This window comes from Antechinus flavipes, chromosome 3 (genome assembly GCF_016432865.1).
Source record: "Antechinus flavipes isolate AdamAnt ecotype Samford, QLD, Australia chromosome 3, AdamAnt_v2, whole genome shotgun sequence".
In the NCBI taxonomy this organism is placed as follows: Eukaryota; Metazoa; Chordata; class Mammalia; order Dasyuromorphia; family Dasyuridae; genus Antechinus; species Antechinus flavipes.
In genome coordinates this window covers 300,152,341-300,167,527 of record NC_067400.1, presented here as the reverse complement: position 1 = coordinate 300,167,527, position 15,187 = coordinate 300,152,341, and the positions used below count along the sequence as shown (strand labels likewise).

The 15,187-nt window shown below is 36.6% G+C and overlaps 1 protein-coding gene across 4 annotated transcripts in view; it reads left to right on the top strand.

Moving 5' to 3' along the window:
* Nucleotides 1-13,827: 13,827 nt before the first annotated feature.
* MYH15 (myosin heavy chain 15) overlaps nt 13,828-15,187 on the top strand; it is a 93,518-nt gene continuing 92,158 nt past the window's right edge. For all 4 annotated transcript variants that reach the window (XR_007951877.1, XR_007951878.1, XR_007951879.1 and 1 more), the window contains exons 1-2: nt 13,828-13,937; nt 14,138-14,408. Coding sequence is in view for 1 of the 4 variants with exons in the window: in XM_051985248.1 (XP_051841208.1) it covers nt 14,190-14,408 (219 nt within the window). In the remaining 3 variants the exon portion in view is untranslated. The remainder of the gene's footprint in view (nt 13,938-14,137; nt 14,409-15,187) is intronic.

Below are 15,187 nucleotides of genomic sequence, written 5' to 3'. Positions count from 1 at the left end.
TTACATGGAAACACAGAGCCCTTTAGGTGATTTTAAAATTTACTATCTCTATTATCATCCTTACTGAATGTCTTTCCCAAAGTCTCATATATCAGTAGTAAGAGAGCCCAGGACCTTATTGGATTGAGGCACCTCTAAGGAGATGGACATGCACATTTTGGCTCTGTGGAATGAACTCATGCTCTGGCTTAGCTCTGAAAGATTCAGCTTTGGAATGACATAGCAATCTCATATTGGTGTCTGTGATTAGAGACTGTGTCAGATATTATTAGTCACTGAACTAGGAAGAGCTAAGGAGAACAGAAAAGCCTTGTGACATCTGCATTATCTTTAAATCTCTAATAAAGGATAGTAGGCTTATAGATATAAAAATATATGCAGTACGAAGGGGAGGTGAATCTGAGAGTTTGTCTAACATTGTGTTGTACCTTGCAATGCTTAAGGGACTTGAAAAAATGAAGGCCCTTGCATGCATGAAGGGAACTTTTTGACAAAGGGATCTGAAGAGACCATTCTGCTTGGTGGTTGAATATTTGAATCTATGTCATCAAAGGCATCATTTTAGAATTCAACAATAAAAAGGAAGCTTTGAAAGTTCAGCAAAATATAGTGAAAAGAGCAATGGATTGGGAGTCAGGACGCTGAGCTAATCCTGATTTTTTCACTAATTCATTGTTAGTGTTCATGGATATGTTGGTAAATATTTAGCAAGCGACTTTCCAAACTCATAAGAGATTTTTAAGCTTAGTTTACTAACATTTATTATTAACATTTTCTCCATTACCTTCTTAAGTATAGATAATAATAATAAAATCAAACCTTGAGTTGTAGCTTTCACTAGTACCAACATGGAAATAAATGCTCATGCTGAAAATTTAACAATTGGTTCTTTTGAACTAGTACAAGCTAGTTCTAGCACACCACTGATTAGGAAAGTCACTAAATTTCTCTGGCTCCCATATTCCTTCTTTGTAAAATGGGATAGAATACTTGTCTTAATAGGATTACTGTGAGGATTAAATTCATCTATTCATTCAATGGAATGGAAGGAAATTTATTCATTTATTCAGACAGATATATTGAATGCCTACCATATAATAAAATAACTCATGATATAACAACATTTTAAGGGTTAAAAAGTCATGGATTAGATGAAATTGTATATGGGAAGGGACCCTGTAATATATAAAGTACATAAAATATGAAGAATATTATGATGATCCTCATAATTCTTTGAGTTAGACAAAAATTGTTTTTAATGAGTTTTGTGATTATGGTATTGTGGAAGGAAAATGTGTCTTTTTTCTTTTTTCATCTTTACTTGTCTATTTCACGGGTTTATTCAGCTCCTTTTAACTCTGGCCTAATAATTTACTCTATTTATTTAGGTATTGCATCCTGAATCCCTGTGCCATTCCAATAAGAAAATCATGGACAAAGGGGAAGTGTGCTGAAGAGCTCCCAGTCTCCTTCTCTTCTCTTCACCAAAGCCCAATACCATTTTGGAATCACTAAGGTAACCAGAAAGCTACAGAGAATGTTTTCATAGAAGAGTGGGTGGAATGAATGTGTTTCTTAAAATACCTATGAAAGCACAGCCATTAGGCAGTCTTCCAACCCCCACAGTCCCAACCACCATCAACAGTATTCTTTTGAATGTGAATAATACAAAGCAGTTTGAGAAAGCAAAGTCAATGCTTTTAAAACCTCAGTTATGATTGTCTTTACCTTTTTGTAGTTGATAGGGCAGGTTCATGACAATAGACACAATATTGATTGAATTTGAAGGTTCTGAGATCAAATGGTTACAGATCAGGTTTCATTTCAAGGTGAGTAAACACCTTTCTGGAAGCAAACTACTTGCCTAAGTCAGGACAACAGACTCTTTCAAGGAGCCTCTTAGGAAATAGTTCTTCCCCTTTACAAAATGACATGCATGTCCTCTGAAATCAATAAATTCATCAACATAGACTCTGAGGTCCTGTGCTGGTATGAAGGGAACAAATGCTAGAATGCAATAATAGCTGTTGCAAGGAGTTTACACGCTTTGGGGGAGGCAGCAAGTACCTATATAAAGAATAAACAAAAGAAAAGAAACACAAAATCCAAAGTAGTCTAGGAAGAAGAGTATTAGCAGTTTGATGGGGGAATCAGGAAAGGCTTCACATAAAAGGTAGTGCCTGAGTTGTTTCTTGAAGGAATAAGAATTCTATGTGGTGGAGGAGAAGCAGGATCTTGTAAGAACGGTAGAGAGACAGTGCAAACGTGAAGATGAAAAAGGGTTTTGTGGGAAGAAGGGTGATTAGGCTCACACGTCCTTAATCTCAATCAGCCATAGAGAATTTTAACTCGCTCATGTGTCTTTTTGTGTCTTTGTCTCTAAATAGTGACAATTTTAGGGTTCTAACTTGTGGGTGGGCCATAGATTGACCAGATTTTATTAAGCATCTACTATGTGCTAGACACTATACTAGATGATAGTACCTTACTGAGAATTTCACCAGACTGAATATCCAAATAACACCCATGTGGGATTTCAATGCCATATTGACAGGTGGAAGAATAGATACCAAGATATTCCATTAGAATACTGTCTAGGAATGCTATTTGGTCAATTGTGTCTTTGATAACTGGCTTTCATGAAATAGTCAGCAGTTGAATACTGAGTAAGAGAGAGAAATGAATTAAAATTGAAAATAAATAGGGTTAGGGAGAACATTAGATAAAGGGGATGAAACCCACATTTATTAGTGGAAATGAGAGTATGCCCTTCACTAGAATACACAGATTTCCTAGAAAATAAGAGTTTATGGAGAAACCCCACTAGTGCACAAATCCTTCAGGACTTCTTGACACTCTCTGTTCACTTCTTTTTTTTAAGGCTGTCTTAAACAAAAGTTAAGATTATTGAAGAGGATACTGTGCTAGATGGCTGTGAAGTGACTTCAACGATGGTCTGGAGTTGGAATGATTCATCTTGCTGAGTTCAAATGATCTCAGACACTTACTAGTGGTGTAATCACAAAAAAGTCACTTAACCTTGTTTGCCTCAGTTTCCTCATCTGCAAAATGAGTTGGAGAAGAAAATGGCAAACCACCGCAGTATTTTTGCCAAGTAAATCCCAAAGGAGGCTACAAAAATTTGGACATGACTGAAATGATTCAATGACAACAACAATTGTGACCTAAATCTTTACTATTTCTAGTGTTCTCACATGTAAAGAGAATAATGGTAATAATAATAATTAGGCAGCTGAATACTAAAGTGCATAGAGCAAAGGACTTATAATTAGGAGCAGACTTGAGTTCAAATCTGCCACCAGAATGTACTAGTTGTCTTGACCTTAAGGAGTCATATAACTTCTCTCTGACTCAGTTTTCTTATCTTTATAAAATAGCATTCTTGTGGGGATCAAATGAGATAGCTTATGCAAACTTTGAAAACTTTAAAACACTAAGCAAAGACCTGCTATTTTTATTATTTTCAGAAGTAGAAAATATAACCAAGTTTGTTTTTCCCCTCCCTTGGGTTTTGTTGCTTTCACTGATAGGGACTTTGCTCTTGCCTTAGATATTTCCTTAACCAGGGATTAGCCCTTGGGTAAGATGTATTCTTATCTGCCCTGGGTTCTTCCCATGTGATAATGCCACACTGAGATAGATTGATTAATTCAAGGCCATTTTATGAGTGAATATCCCTCAGTTGGGGAATGGCTGAATAAGTTATGGTTTTGAATGTAATGTAATATTCCATAAGAAACAATCAGCAGGATGATTTCAGAAGGGCTTGGAGAGACTTACATGAACTGATGCTAAATGAAGTGAGTAGAATCAAGAGAACATTATACATAGTTTGAATAAATTCTGTCCTATCAAACTAAATTATGATATTCCCTAGAAGTTCTAGGTGGGACACAGCAAAAATATTTTAGAGAAAAAGTTTCCCAAGTTGAACCTTATCCAAACAAGCCTGGAACTCATTCTGTATCATAGGCTATAAAGTTATTTGCCTTTGGGCTTATTTTATAAGTAAGAATATGAAAAAAGTGAATTAATAATATTTTTTAGACTACATGTTTTCATAATGAATTTTTTTGTTTGTTTTTTCAAAATGAAAATTGGAATAGACATTTGCATTTTTTTTTTTTTTTGCATCTCTTATTTTGGAATGCAGGAATAGATAGTGATCTGGACTCTTGAGTTAGGAATGCCTGAATTCTGATACAGAGTGGCTAAGTGACCATGGACAGCTCACTTATTCTTTAAAAGCTTGATACATTTCCTTAAGACTTAAATTGCAGAGCAGTTGTTGATCTGAATTAGCAGAGGGAATTTCCTCATCAAGTAGTTTTCAATATCACATCTGGGAACCAAGATGGCAGAGCAAGCAGGAGATTGCAGCAGCTCTCCCACAATCACCTTTAAACAGCTATAAAGTAGCCCCTCAAAATGAATTCTGGAATGGAAGAACCAACAAAAATATGGCATAAAATAGTTTTCTAGCCCAAGATAACTTTGAAGATCAGTAGGAAAGGTCATCTTACTTTGATAAAAGGGGAGCACATTCAGGGCAGACAGCCTAGCAAGTGAACATCAGGCCCTGCCTCAGCAAGTGAGGAGGAGACTCTGAACCCCAGCATAGGTCAGTGACTGGGTCCCATGGACCCACAGCAGCATTAGGCAAATGGCCACCATCTGCTTGCAGCCTGATGCAACAGGAGCTACACCCCTACCCTCACTGGTCTCAGCATGATGCCCCCCTCCCCCCATCCCTGCCCTATGGACCTCTGTGCAACACCTACTGAGTCGGTCAAATCCCCATTGGGTCTTAATGTATTCCTTCCATGGTCCTTGTGACAGCACCAGGCAAGCAACCAGGACCTGCAGCCATAAATGTGAGAAACTTTGAAAAGTTATTCCTTTTACTTCAGAAGCCTTAGAGCTCAATTTTAAAAGAAAAAAATAGGCTGGAAAAGATAAGCAAAAGCAAAAACAAAACAGAACAAAACAGAAAAGAACTCGACCACAGAAAGTTACTATGATAACAAGGAAGATCAAGACACTAACTCAAAAGAGGACAATAATGTCAAATTGCCTAGTTCAAAGCCTCAAAAAAAATATTGGTCTCAGACATCAAAAGAATTCCTGGAAAAGCTTAAAAAATTTAAAAAACCAAATAGGAGTGAGAGAGAAAAAGTAAGCAAAATAAATGATTTTTTACAACTTTGAGTGAATAAGTTATTTTATTTTAAATACACAAATTAACTATAAAGGACATATGAAGAAAGGCACTGTCTGAAACAAGAGAAAAACTGATAAGTAGAAGTATGCATACAATAATTTAAATGTATGCCTATTTGTGTCTAATGATAGCTAACTCTTAGGGTAGGGGAGAGGGAAGAATGAAAGAAACCAATTACATGACAAATTTGTTGTATATTCAAAAGGAACAGCAAGTTTGTGCATAGGATATTTGCAGTTTTATATACAATCATCTTTTTGTATTGTATTATGTTATGAAAATGCATGTTTTATTCCATAAATTAACAAAAATTTCAAAAAAGAAAAGAAATAGGAGTGATGTAAGGGAATCATGACAAAAGCTTGATAAAAAATATAAAAAATGTAAAAGTATATGCAAAAATTTATTGAAGAAAACAACTCCTAAATAAGTACAATTGGCCAAATGGAGAAGGAAGTAGGAAAGCTAACTGAAAAAAATAACTCCTTAAAAATTAGAATTGGACAAAAGGAAGCTAATGATTCCACGAGACATCAAGAATCAATCAAATGATCAAAACAATGAAAAAAATAGAAGATGTGAAATATATTATTGGAAAAAAAACAGACTTAGAAAATGGATATAGTAGAGATAATTTAAAAATTATTGGACTATCTAAAAACCATGATTTAAAAAGGACCTGAATATCATACTTCCAGAAATTATCATGGAAGTTTTCTGTATCAATGAGATCCTGGTTCCAATCCCCATCTTCATTGTTATTAATAATGAATTTTTAGAGTATTCAGTGTTTGCTTTCACTTGATAAGCTTGGGTTCAGGCCAGCCCTCAAGCAGGCGTTTATTTTCACTGAGGTATTTGGCCTGCATCTTTGAATAGCTTCTATAAAATGATGGTCATGTTTGGATAATATGACCTTGTGGGCAAGACAGCTTTATTGAGACAGCGAAGGAGAACCAGCATTATTAATTACTACAATGCTGTTGTAGTAAGACAATCACCTAAGTATAATTAGGCACTTATCTCACTAAGCCTTAATTGTTATCAATCACTGCTTTAATTAACCCTAATTTTCTCTTACCTTGGATAGAGCCTTTTCTCTTAAGCATCTTAAATTTCTCTACTTCACATCAAAAGTCTTTTTTTTGGTTGTTGTTGGGGAGTGGATCTGGGGAGAAAGGGAGATTCATAACTCCAGGATTACAATGATTTATTGATATTCATCAGAGCTGAATAACAGAGTGTTTGCATTTGTTCATCAATCTAGGAAAAGAGACAACTAACTGTATTTAATAAAGGCAAACTCATGCCTGCCTTTTGATTAACCTTCATTTTGTTCTAGAAGTTCTTGCCAGCAATGTCTTTGGCCACTTTTCTGCTCCTTCTGCACATTTTTCTTGCCACTGTATATAGGGGAAAAAAATGAGGATATGGTAGGTTACTACATTTGCTCACTGAATTCCTGAGGTGATCTTTTTTTTTTTTTTAACCTCAGGAAGAAAAGAGTCATTTGTACTTGCTAGCCATAACTCTGCCCTTTGGAGGTAGAGCTTGCATTATTCCTTACTAAGATTAAATGATCCCTTAGCAATAATCACAATATAAGATTTAATTTTCTTTTAAAAATACAATCCTGCTTTCTTGGTCTTATGAACTCAAATTTACAAAAATATAAATGCTAAAAAATGTTTAAATAGAACTAGAAGGAATTTTACAACAAAACATAAAGTGCTATCACCACACACATTTTATGGTAGTAAAGAACAGACTAACTAGTCTCTGACTAATCATAACAACTATATATTTTTTCTCCTAAGGTATTTTATAGCTGATTTTTTGGATCACCTGGAAAAAGAGACAGATGAGAGACTGGCTAATATCTTCATACTAATCCAACCCTCAGTATGAGGGAAAGTGATGTGGGCCAAATTCCAGAAGAGCCTATAATAGACACCATACTTTTTAGATGTATGATACATATCAGACACAACAAAATATTTGTCCATTCCTTGACTGGTGAAATGTAGAATAAACAGCACTGATCTCATCAGAGGTTTGAGTTCTAGATCTTTTGTTTCTATGTGAATGTGGTTAGTCATACGTCTCATTATCTCAATTTCTTCATCTGTAAAATGGAATTAACACTACCTACTGTGTGCATAACTCCTTGTTTTATTGTAAAGACCAATTGAGATAATGTGCAAGTACTTATAAAAGTATTTTGTACTATGCAAATACAAGGAGATATTGTTACTTAAAAAATTGTTTTCAGTTCCAAATTCTCTCCCTTTCCTCCATCCCTCTTCCATCCTTTGAGATAGTAAGAAATACATTACTTATACATATGAAGTCATGCAAAATATGTTTCCACATTAGCCATGTTACAAAAAAAGCTGGAATAATAAGGTAAGGGAAAATTATGTTTCAATCTACACTTGATTTCTATCAGTTCTCTTTCTGGAGGTGGATGACATTTTTTTATTATTTTTTAAAACTTTTAAATAACTTTTTATTGACAGAACCCATGCCAGGGTAATTTTTTACAACATCATCACTTGCACTCACTTCTGATTTTTCCTCTCCCTCCCTCCGCCCCCTCCCCCAGATGGCAAGCAGTCCTATACATGTTAAATAGGTCACAGTATTGGATATGAATTTAGGAAAATAATTTTCCTGATTCCAGACCTAGTACTCTATCCACTCTGTCACCTAGCTACTCTCAAATGGTATACACAGTTTCATAGCCCTTTGAACACAGTTCCAAGCTGTTTTCCAGAATGGTTGGACCAGTTTACAAATCACATATACCTATTTCCCCACATTCTCTCCAGCACATTTTCCATTTCTATTATTTTAGCCAATCTGATGGCTGTGAGATATACAGATAACATTATTACTGAAATAGTGTATGTGTCAGATGTCCTGGATAAGTTAGAAGATACATTCTTTCTCTGGAAGCCTGGATTAACCTGCTTTTGATTCTTTCTCAGCCTTAAATTCTATTCCTGATAGGTGAGTTTTACCCTTATCTTGCCAGAAACCAGTCTTTATCATTTTCATGTCATTTGCTCACCAAGCTGCCTAAACTCCCACTTTTCTTTTCACTTATTTATTCCTTTTCCCCTTTTAAATTCCCCTTTACATATTGTTTTCCCCTATTAGAATAAAAATTCTTTGGGGATGTTGGGACTACTTGCTTATATTTGAATCCTCAGAGCCTTACCAGTATTTGTCACATATAGTAAATGCTTAACAAATTAACTGTTTATTTTTTTTTCTTTGCAATCAGAGCTGCACTTCTACTAGTGTGGTGGACTATCAGAGTTTTTCTGGTTGGGAAGAGCTGGCCGAAAATACAGCTTTTCTTAAGATCAGCTTTTCTTGTGAAGTCTGTGGAAAGTGGAAAAAGAGGTGGCTGGGCTTAAGGAAGAGTTGGCAAAGCTGAGCAAAAGCCTTAGAGAAAGCTACATATCAGGAGGAGGAATGGAAAGCAAAGCAAGTCTTCCTTAATCGTGAAAAGAATGACTTACTCCACCAGCTGCAGGCTATGAGTGTTCCACCTGGTCTGCTATTCATTCACTCATTCTTTCTTTGGAATTACTTGTGGTTTTTTTGGGTAATGATTATTTGGAAAGGTTAAAAAAAATAGCAACCAGCACAGAAGAATGAGAATTTTTCAAATTCTATCAATTTCTGCTGAATATGGGTAATTAAAACATTTAAAAATGCCCTCTTTGTTTCATAATGAAGTGAGTAGATTCTTTGGCAGCTAGTCTTTGAGTATAATTAGATTTTACTTTATTAGAGGTACCATGATATATTACCGGGATCAGTAAATTTCTAGATACTGAATATGTATATAATAGGGGCTAGCTGATAATGGGTCAGTCCTTAAAGTATGCTTAGATTTGCCTTTCCTGACACATATGTATGCATGTGTTTATGCATGTATATGTTTGTATGTATATCTTAATATGCATTCTAAGCTTTTAAGTAGACCCTGACTCACTTGCACCCCTGAACCATACTTAAGAATCCCTGTAGATGCATAGTGACTTAGAAAAATGACACACATTAATATGATCTTTTTTATTGTTTTTTCAAAATTTTGTTTAATATTTACTAATTACATTTTAATGTGGTTTTGCTGCATTGAGAAGTTGGGGAAAAAGGAAAGTTGTCGTATATTTGACACCTCTAGTTTAAAGTACTAAAATGCATTTGATTGTGGTCAAAATATCACAATAGGCTCCAAAGCATTTCTCTGCCTTCAGTTTTTGCCATGAACTTGGTGCCTTCAACACAGCTTTTTTGCTCAAAAACATTCAGTGGCTCCACAGGCCCTACAGGATAAAAGTTAAAACGCCTTAGTCTTTTATCAAAGACCCTTTAGAATCTGGATGCAACTTAGAAGGAGCGAAAAATCCTCCCACCTATGTACAGCCGGTAGCTTTGCTGGAAGAAACAACTAACTCTTTCCACTTCTCCCCTTTTCCCTAGGTTACTTTTCATGGCATGGCTCAGGTGACCCAAACACTGATAGGGATCAGGAGGATTAAAAAAAAAGAGATGGAATGAAGAAGCCCTTCCATGGGAAATGGGAATGAGTGGAAGATTACCTCTTAGGTAAAAAGGGAGGAATAGGAAATGGAGACTTGCTCAAATATAGCCAGGAGGCACTTGGGACCAGTCTGTGGGACCCATTCAAACACATGTACATAGAGGCAAAAAGAAAAACACCCCCAGGAACATCCTGGAGTTGGGTGGGAATAATACTCTCTGCCTTTCCCCTTATCTAACTGGTGTAATGTCCTAGGGAGGTCAAACAACTATCTTGGAAGAACCATGGGAAGAAGAACCCATAATTCCTACTAGGAGGGGGAATCAGACCAGCAATTTCTTCCCTTCATGGATGATCTTTTATGGCTGTAGTTGCTTATTCTCTCCAGGAGATGGCATCAGGTGTTGAGCAGCCACATCAGTAGCTAGAAGGACTGGCAGTAGTACAACTTTTTCGTGCTCAGAATCAGAATAACTCTAAGTCATTTCCTTAGCCAGTCAGTCAGTCAGTCAACAAACATTTATTTTATTATTTTTGTGATAATAGCTTTTTATTTTTCAAAATACATACAAAGATAATTTTTAATATTCACCCTTGCAAAACCTTGAGTTCTGTATTTTTCTTTTTCCTTTCCCCTCCATCTCCTCCCCTAGAAAGCAAGTCATCCTGAATAAGCTAAACAGGTGCAATTCTTTAAAAAATATCTCTACGTTTATCACAAGAAAATAGGAAAAAATGAGAAAAAAGCAAGAAACAAACAGCAGCAACAACAAAAGTGAAAATACTATGCTGTGATCCACATTCAGTCCCCATAGTCCCCTCTCTGAATGCAGATGTCGCTCTCCATTACAAGTCTATTGGAATTGGCCAAGCGCATTACATCAACAAACAGTAAAGGTTTTCAGTTTGCCCTGTCTCTGAGTTCTGTGAGAACTGGCTTCTGTTTGTCTTATTGGACTGAGTCTCCACTTTCTTATTCTGGACTAAATTAGAGTTAATCCCTCTTATGGGTCCATTCTCTCCCCAGCTCTGGAGGTGAATGCTTCCCGTGCTTTCATAATCTGCTACAATTTAGAGATCTTCTGTAAATTGGATGCAGATTCTTTCACTTGTCTTTCTGGTCCCTTCTTCCTCTGGGACAACTGAATTAGTAATGAAAGTCAGTTCAGGGCATTTTTAGAGAAAATATTTTCCAAAGAAAAGATGGTGGAAGAGAGCTGGTAGCTACTCTCACCAGGAATCCCTGACACAATATTTGAATGGAGGCAATAATGGTAATGGTAGTGGGTGGGTGGGGGGAAAAAGGATAATCTACCATTATATAACTTTCTAGATTTCTCCTTTCCCTTTAACAAATCCTTCACAACAGATCTGCTTATCTACCCTAAGCACACACCATTTTTGTCACTGAATATTTACTTAGGTTGCTTTCTTCTCCTGACTAGATCCATCATTATCCTTTTTTCAAATTCTGGTTCAAATTCTATGTCTTCCAGGAAGACTGTCTTGATCATCCTAGTAGGAAGTAGTCTTTTCTTCCTCTGAATCTTACATTTTACAATCTGAATCTGCCACATGATACTTCTGATCTAATATTGCAATTATTTGTGCACTTATCTTGTCTGCTCTAATTTTTGCTGAAAAGCAATAACTGTTTTTGAAATTGTTCTGTTTCCTTGCTGGTAGTATTTGGCATAGTGGTTTATGCAGCATGCATTCAATGCTTAAATAGTAAGTATTGAATTAATTAATCAATCAAATAAATTAATTTTAAAAGCATTAAATTAATTTTAAAAGCATTGTATTAATTTTTTTGAAGTTCAAATTCAGTAACAAACAGCTAAACTGTTTTGATGATTTTGAACTCATTGAAAGAATTTTCAGGAAAAAATAACTTATCAAAGAGCTGAATTTAGCTATGTTCTTCCCTTGGGCCAATTCCATGTTCTAAATTTGCAGTCTAGTTTCTTTATCCAAGCTTTAACACATGCACACACTTCTTTTTGAACACCTAAAAAAAGCAAACCTCTTTGCCCCACCATCATTCTTTTTTGAAATGAGTGACAGTATGTGATAGGGTTGGGATAATGACGGATGAGACTCAGCTATCCTTTTCTTCCCTTTTTCCTACACAGGAATGGAGCATATCCAGTTTTGGGTGGCCTATCAGAGCTGTTCTATGGAGCAGGTTTGGGAAGCAGAGCTCCAAGGGAAGGCTAGGACTTTGGAATGGGAGCTTTTATATAAAAGGATGGGTTTGTGATGAAGCTAAAGAAAAATCCATGTCAGTGTGGCTACCTAGAAGATAGGTGGTATTTATACTTGTCAGTCACTGTGTCAAAAATGGACAGAGCTCAGCCCAACGGGGCTCAAACCAATAAGCTTTCTTCTGACACAGATTGGAAATCCTGAGTTGGCCCTTTCCAATTAACACAGTGAGTCTGGGTGGGAATAACAGTCACTGGGGAAAGAATCTTTAGGCTGTTAAACTGGCACCCACCAAAGCTCAGTCCCCAAACCCTGCTGTCATGTGTAATGAATGGATCAATGACAGTCAATTGGATACTCCTCTTCATTCAGAGCTGGTGGCAGGTCCAAGATACATGCTGAATGGAATAGAACAAAATGTCTGTTCTGCTTGTCATCCGGGGCTGCAAGAAGATGAAATACTTCCATTATTCAACAAATTTTGGAGGCTCTTCTGTCTTGTGGCTGATCTTCCCTGCTAAAGCAGACTTTACATTTTTCATTTAACTCCCTTTTTGAGGTCCTGATTGAGGACAGAGATTTACTTTTCTCCCCTTTTCCTTTCTCCTCTTTGTCCTTCACCCTTCCCCCCCCCAACTCTGTAACCAGTTGCTGAGCAGCCAGTAGCATCTCCTGCCAAGAGTTGACCCAGAGGCCAGTAAACAGGATTTTGCCTTTATCTGCTACTGATCTTACTGCAGAGACAACTTAAGCATAGCAAATGAGAAGATAATACACTTCCTGAGCCAATATGTTGCAGAGGACGAGTGAGGTCTTAGAAAAGGGAAATGGAGATATGTTTGGAGTTGTGGTGCAGCAAGACCTGCTGCAATCAAGAGCTTGCTCACAAAGAAGAGGTTTCATTTAGCTTCTAATGGAGACAAATTAGAGGGAACTTGATTGAAGGATTCAGACTTATGAAAGGTGCTTTATAGTGAAAGGCAATCAGCTCCTTCATTTTGATCCTGACCCGTAACATGAAGAACAATGGGCCACTCAGTGCGAGTTAGAGGCGGTACATTTGGAAACGGATAAAAGGAAATGCTTTTTTTTAATGCAGCATGGGTACAACTTGTGGAGTTTGCTGTTGCTGGAATCATTGAGGCAAAAAAATTTATTAGAAATCAAATGAAATGTCGCTATTGACCTCAAGTAACTCTGGGAATCTTGAGACCAAGCTGTGAGAAAGTAGTCCATGATGTGATTCTGTTTAGCAAAATGGACTGGTACTGGATCTGTGATTTTTTCCCCCTCCCATGGACAGTTTAGCTTATATAGAAATAAGAGCTGCAAAAAGCACAGCTTGAATGTGTCACAGCCCGGAACCCAGGGCTTCCTGGCTTCAAGGTTAGCTCCTCTGTCCACCACGAAGTACCATCTAGTGATTGGCTATGTTTACTAAATATATATTTAGGTTAGTAAAATGGAAGTGTTGAGGACAGTTATAAGGCAGGAAAACAGTGTCCCCCAGGAGGGTGAGGGTAGTGGCAAGCCCAAATTGTGCCATAACCAGTAGGTGTTGGAGTTCCTTGAGGCAAAATATGGGGAGTAAATTCACACTGGGGAAGAGATGCCCGCCTTGGGAAAGAAACTCACCCCTAGACATTCAGATCCTAGGCTAAAGCCCCTTGTATTCTCTGCTAGTTGCAGCTCTGATTGATGATATTATGGAATGGATTCCATCATAAATAGTCTGCATTCTGTAGTGTAATCCTGTTCTGGAATGTGCTTTTTTTTCCTTTTGGAAACAACAGCATTCACTCAGACTATGTGCCAACATGAACATTTCTAGAAACTGTGGATTTAGAGACACATGCCTTATTTTTTAACATATTTGTTTTTTTTTTTTTTTTGGTCACTGGGATTCCATTCAGTGCCCTAGAAAAGGTAATTTAACTTATTAATTGAGGCTGAAAGATTAAATTTACCTCTAAACACAAACAAGGCACTCCCTTCAGGGTGATTGTTATGTTGTTTTCAGTGGTTTAAGGAAAGGTAGATAGACAGCATGTTATATAGAGGCCAGGTAATTATCTCTCTACTAAATGTTAAACAAAATTCTTTCTTTGCTGATGAATTATTTCCAGCTGTTGGCAACAGTTTTCTCTGCATCATGGTAGGAGCAAGAGACCCTGGCAGATGTTGAAGAACAGAATAACTCTGATAATATCCAAGATCCAGCTGGAGGCCAAAGTCAAAGCACACTCTGAGCCAGTGAGGGAAGAAGAGGAGATAAATTCCGAACTGAATGCCAGGAAGAGGGAACTAGAAGATGAATGCCCTGGGCTGAAGAAAGAAATCGATGACCTGGAAACACTGGTGAAGTCAGAGAAAGAAAAGCACTCTTCAGAACAGAAGGTACTTTCCTTCTTTTTTTTCCTTCTGAAGAGAGAGGCCTGGTGGCCCACATGTCTGTACTACAGTTCTCTCAAATCTGGTTTCTGTCACCAGCTTCTTTTTAATTAGCACAAGAACTGGTTCTCTTAGGTTACAGGAAAGTTAAAAACTAGTATAAGATACAGAACACAATATGCTGAGCCATCAGATTTAGATCTCAAACACAAGCTTATGTTGAAATCACAGTTAATCTTCCAAGTACTTTTCTCCCCATTTGTTTCAATATCCTTGTGTACAAAATAAGATAGGTTAAAATGGATTTGTTTAGACTCAAAGCATTTTTGTTTTGTTTTGTTTTGTTTTAGAGAGTCACAGTCACCTAAATAGCTAATTTGGAGTAAGTAGCAATTTTAATTCTGCCATGGATTTGCTATTGGACTTTGAATGAAATGCTTTATTTTTAGGTAGAGAATTGATTCTCTTGTCTTGGTAGTAGTTGAGAATAGCCAAGAATGATGTGTATCAAACATTTGGAATTGGTAGATATCCCATATATAAAACTTTTTAAAATTTAAATTTATTTTATTTTCATTCTCTTTCCCATTTCCCTCTTCTCCTTCTGCCTCACTGAGAAAAAAAAAAAAAAAAAAAACAAAGCCTGTTACATACGTGTATATAGTCAAGCAAAACAAATTTCTTCATTTCCCTTGTCACAAAAAGTCAAGCTATATTCTGAGTCCATCAATCAATCAACAAACATTTATTAAATGCATATATATATTAAATGCATATATATATAT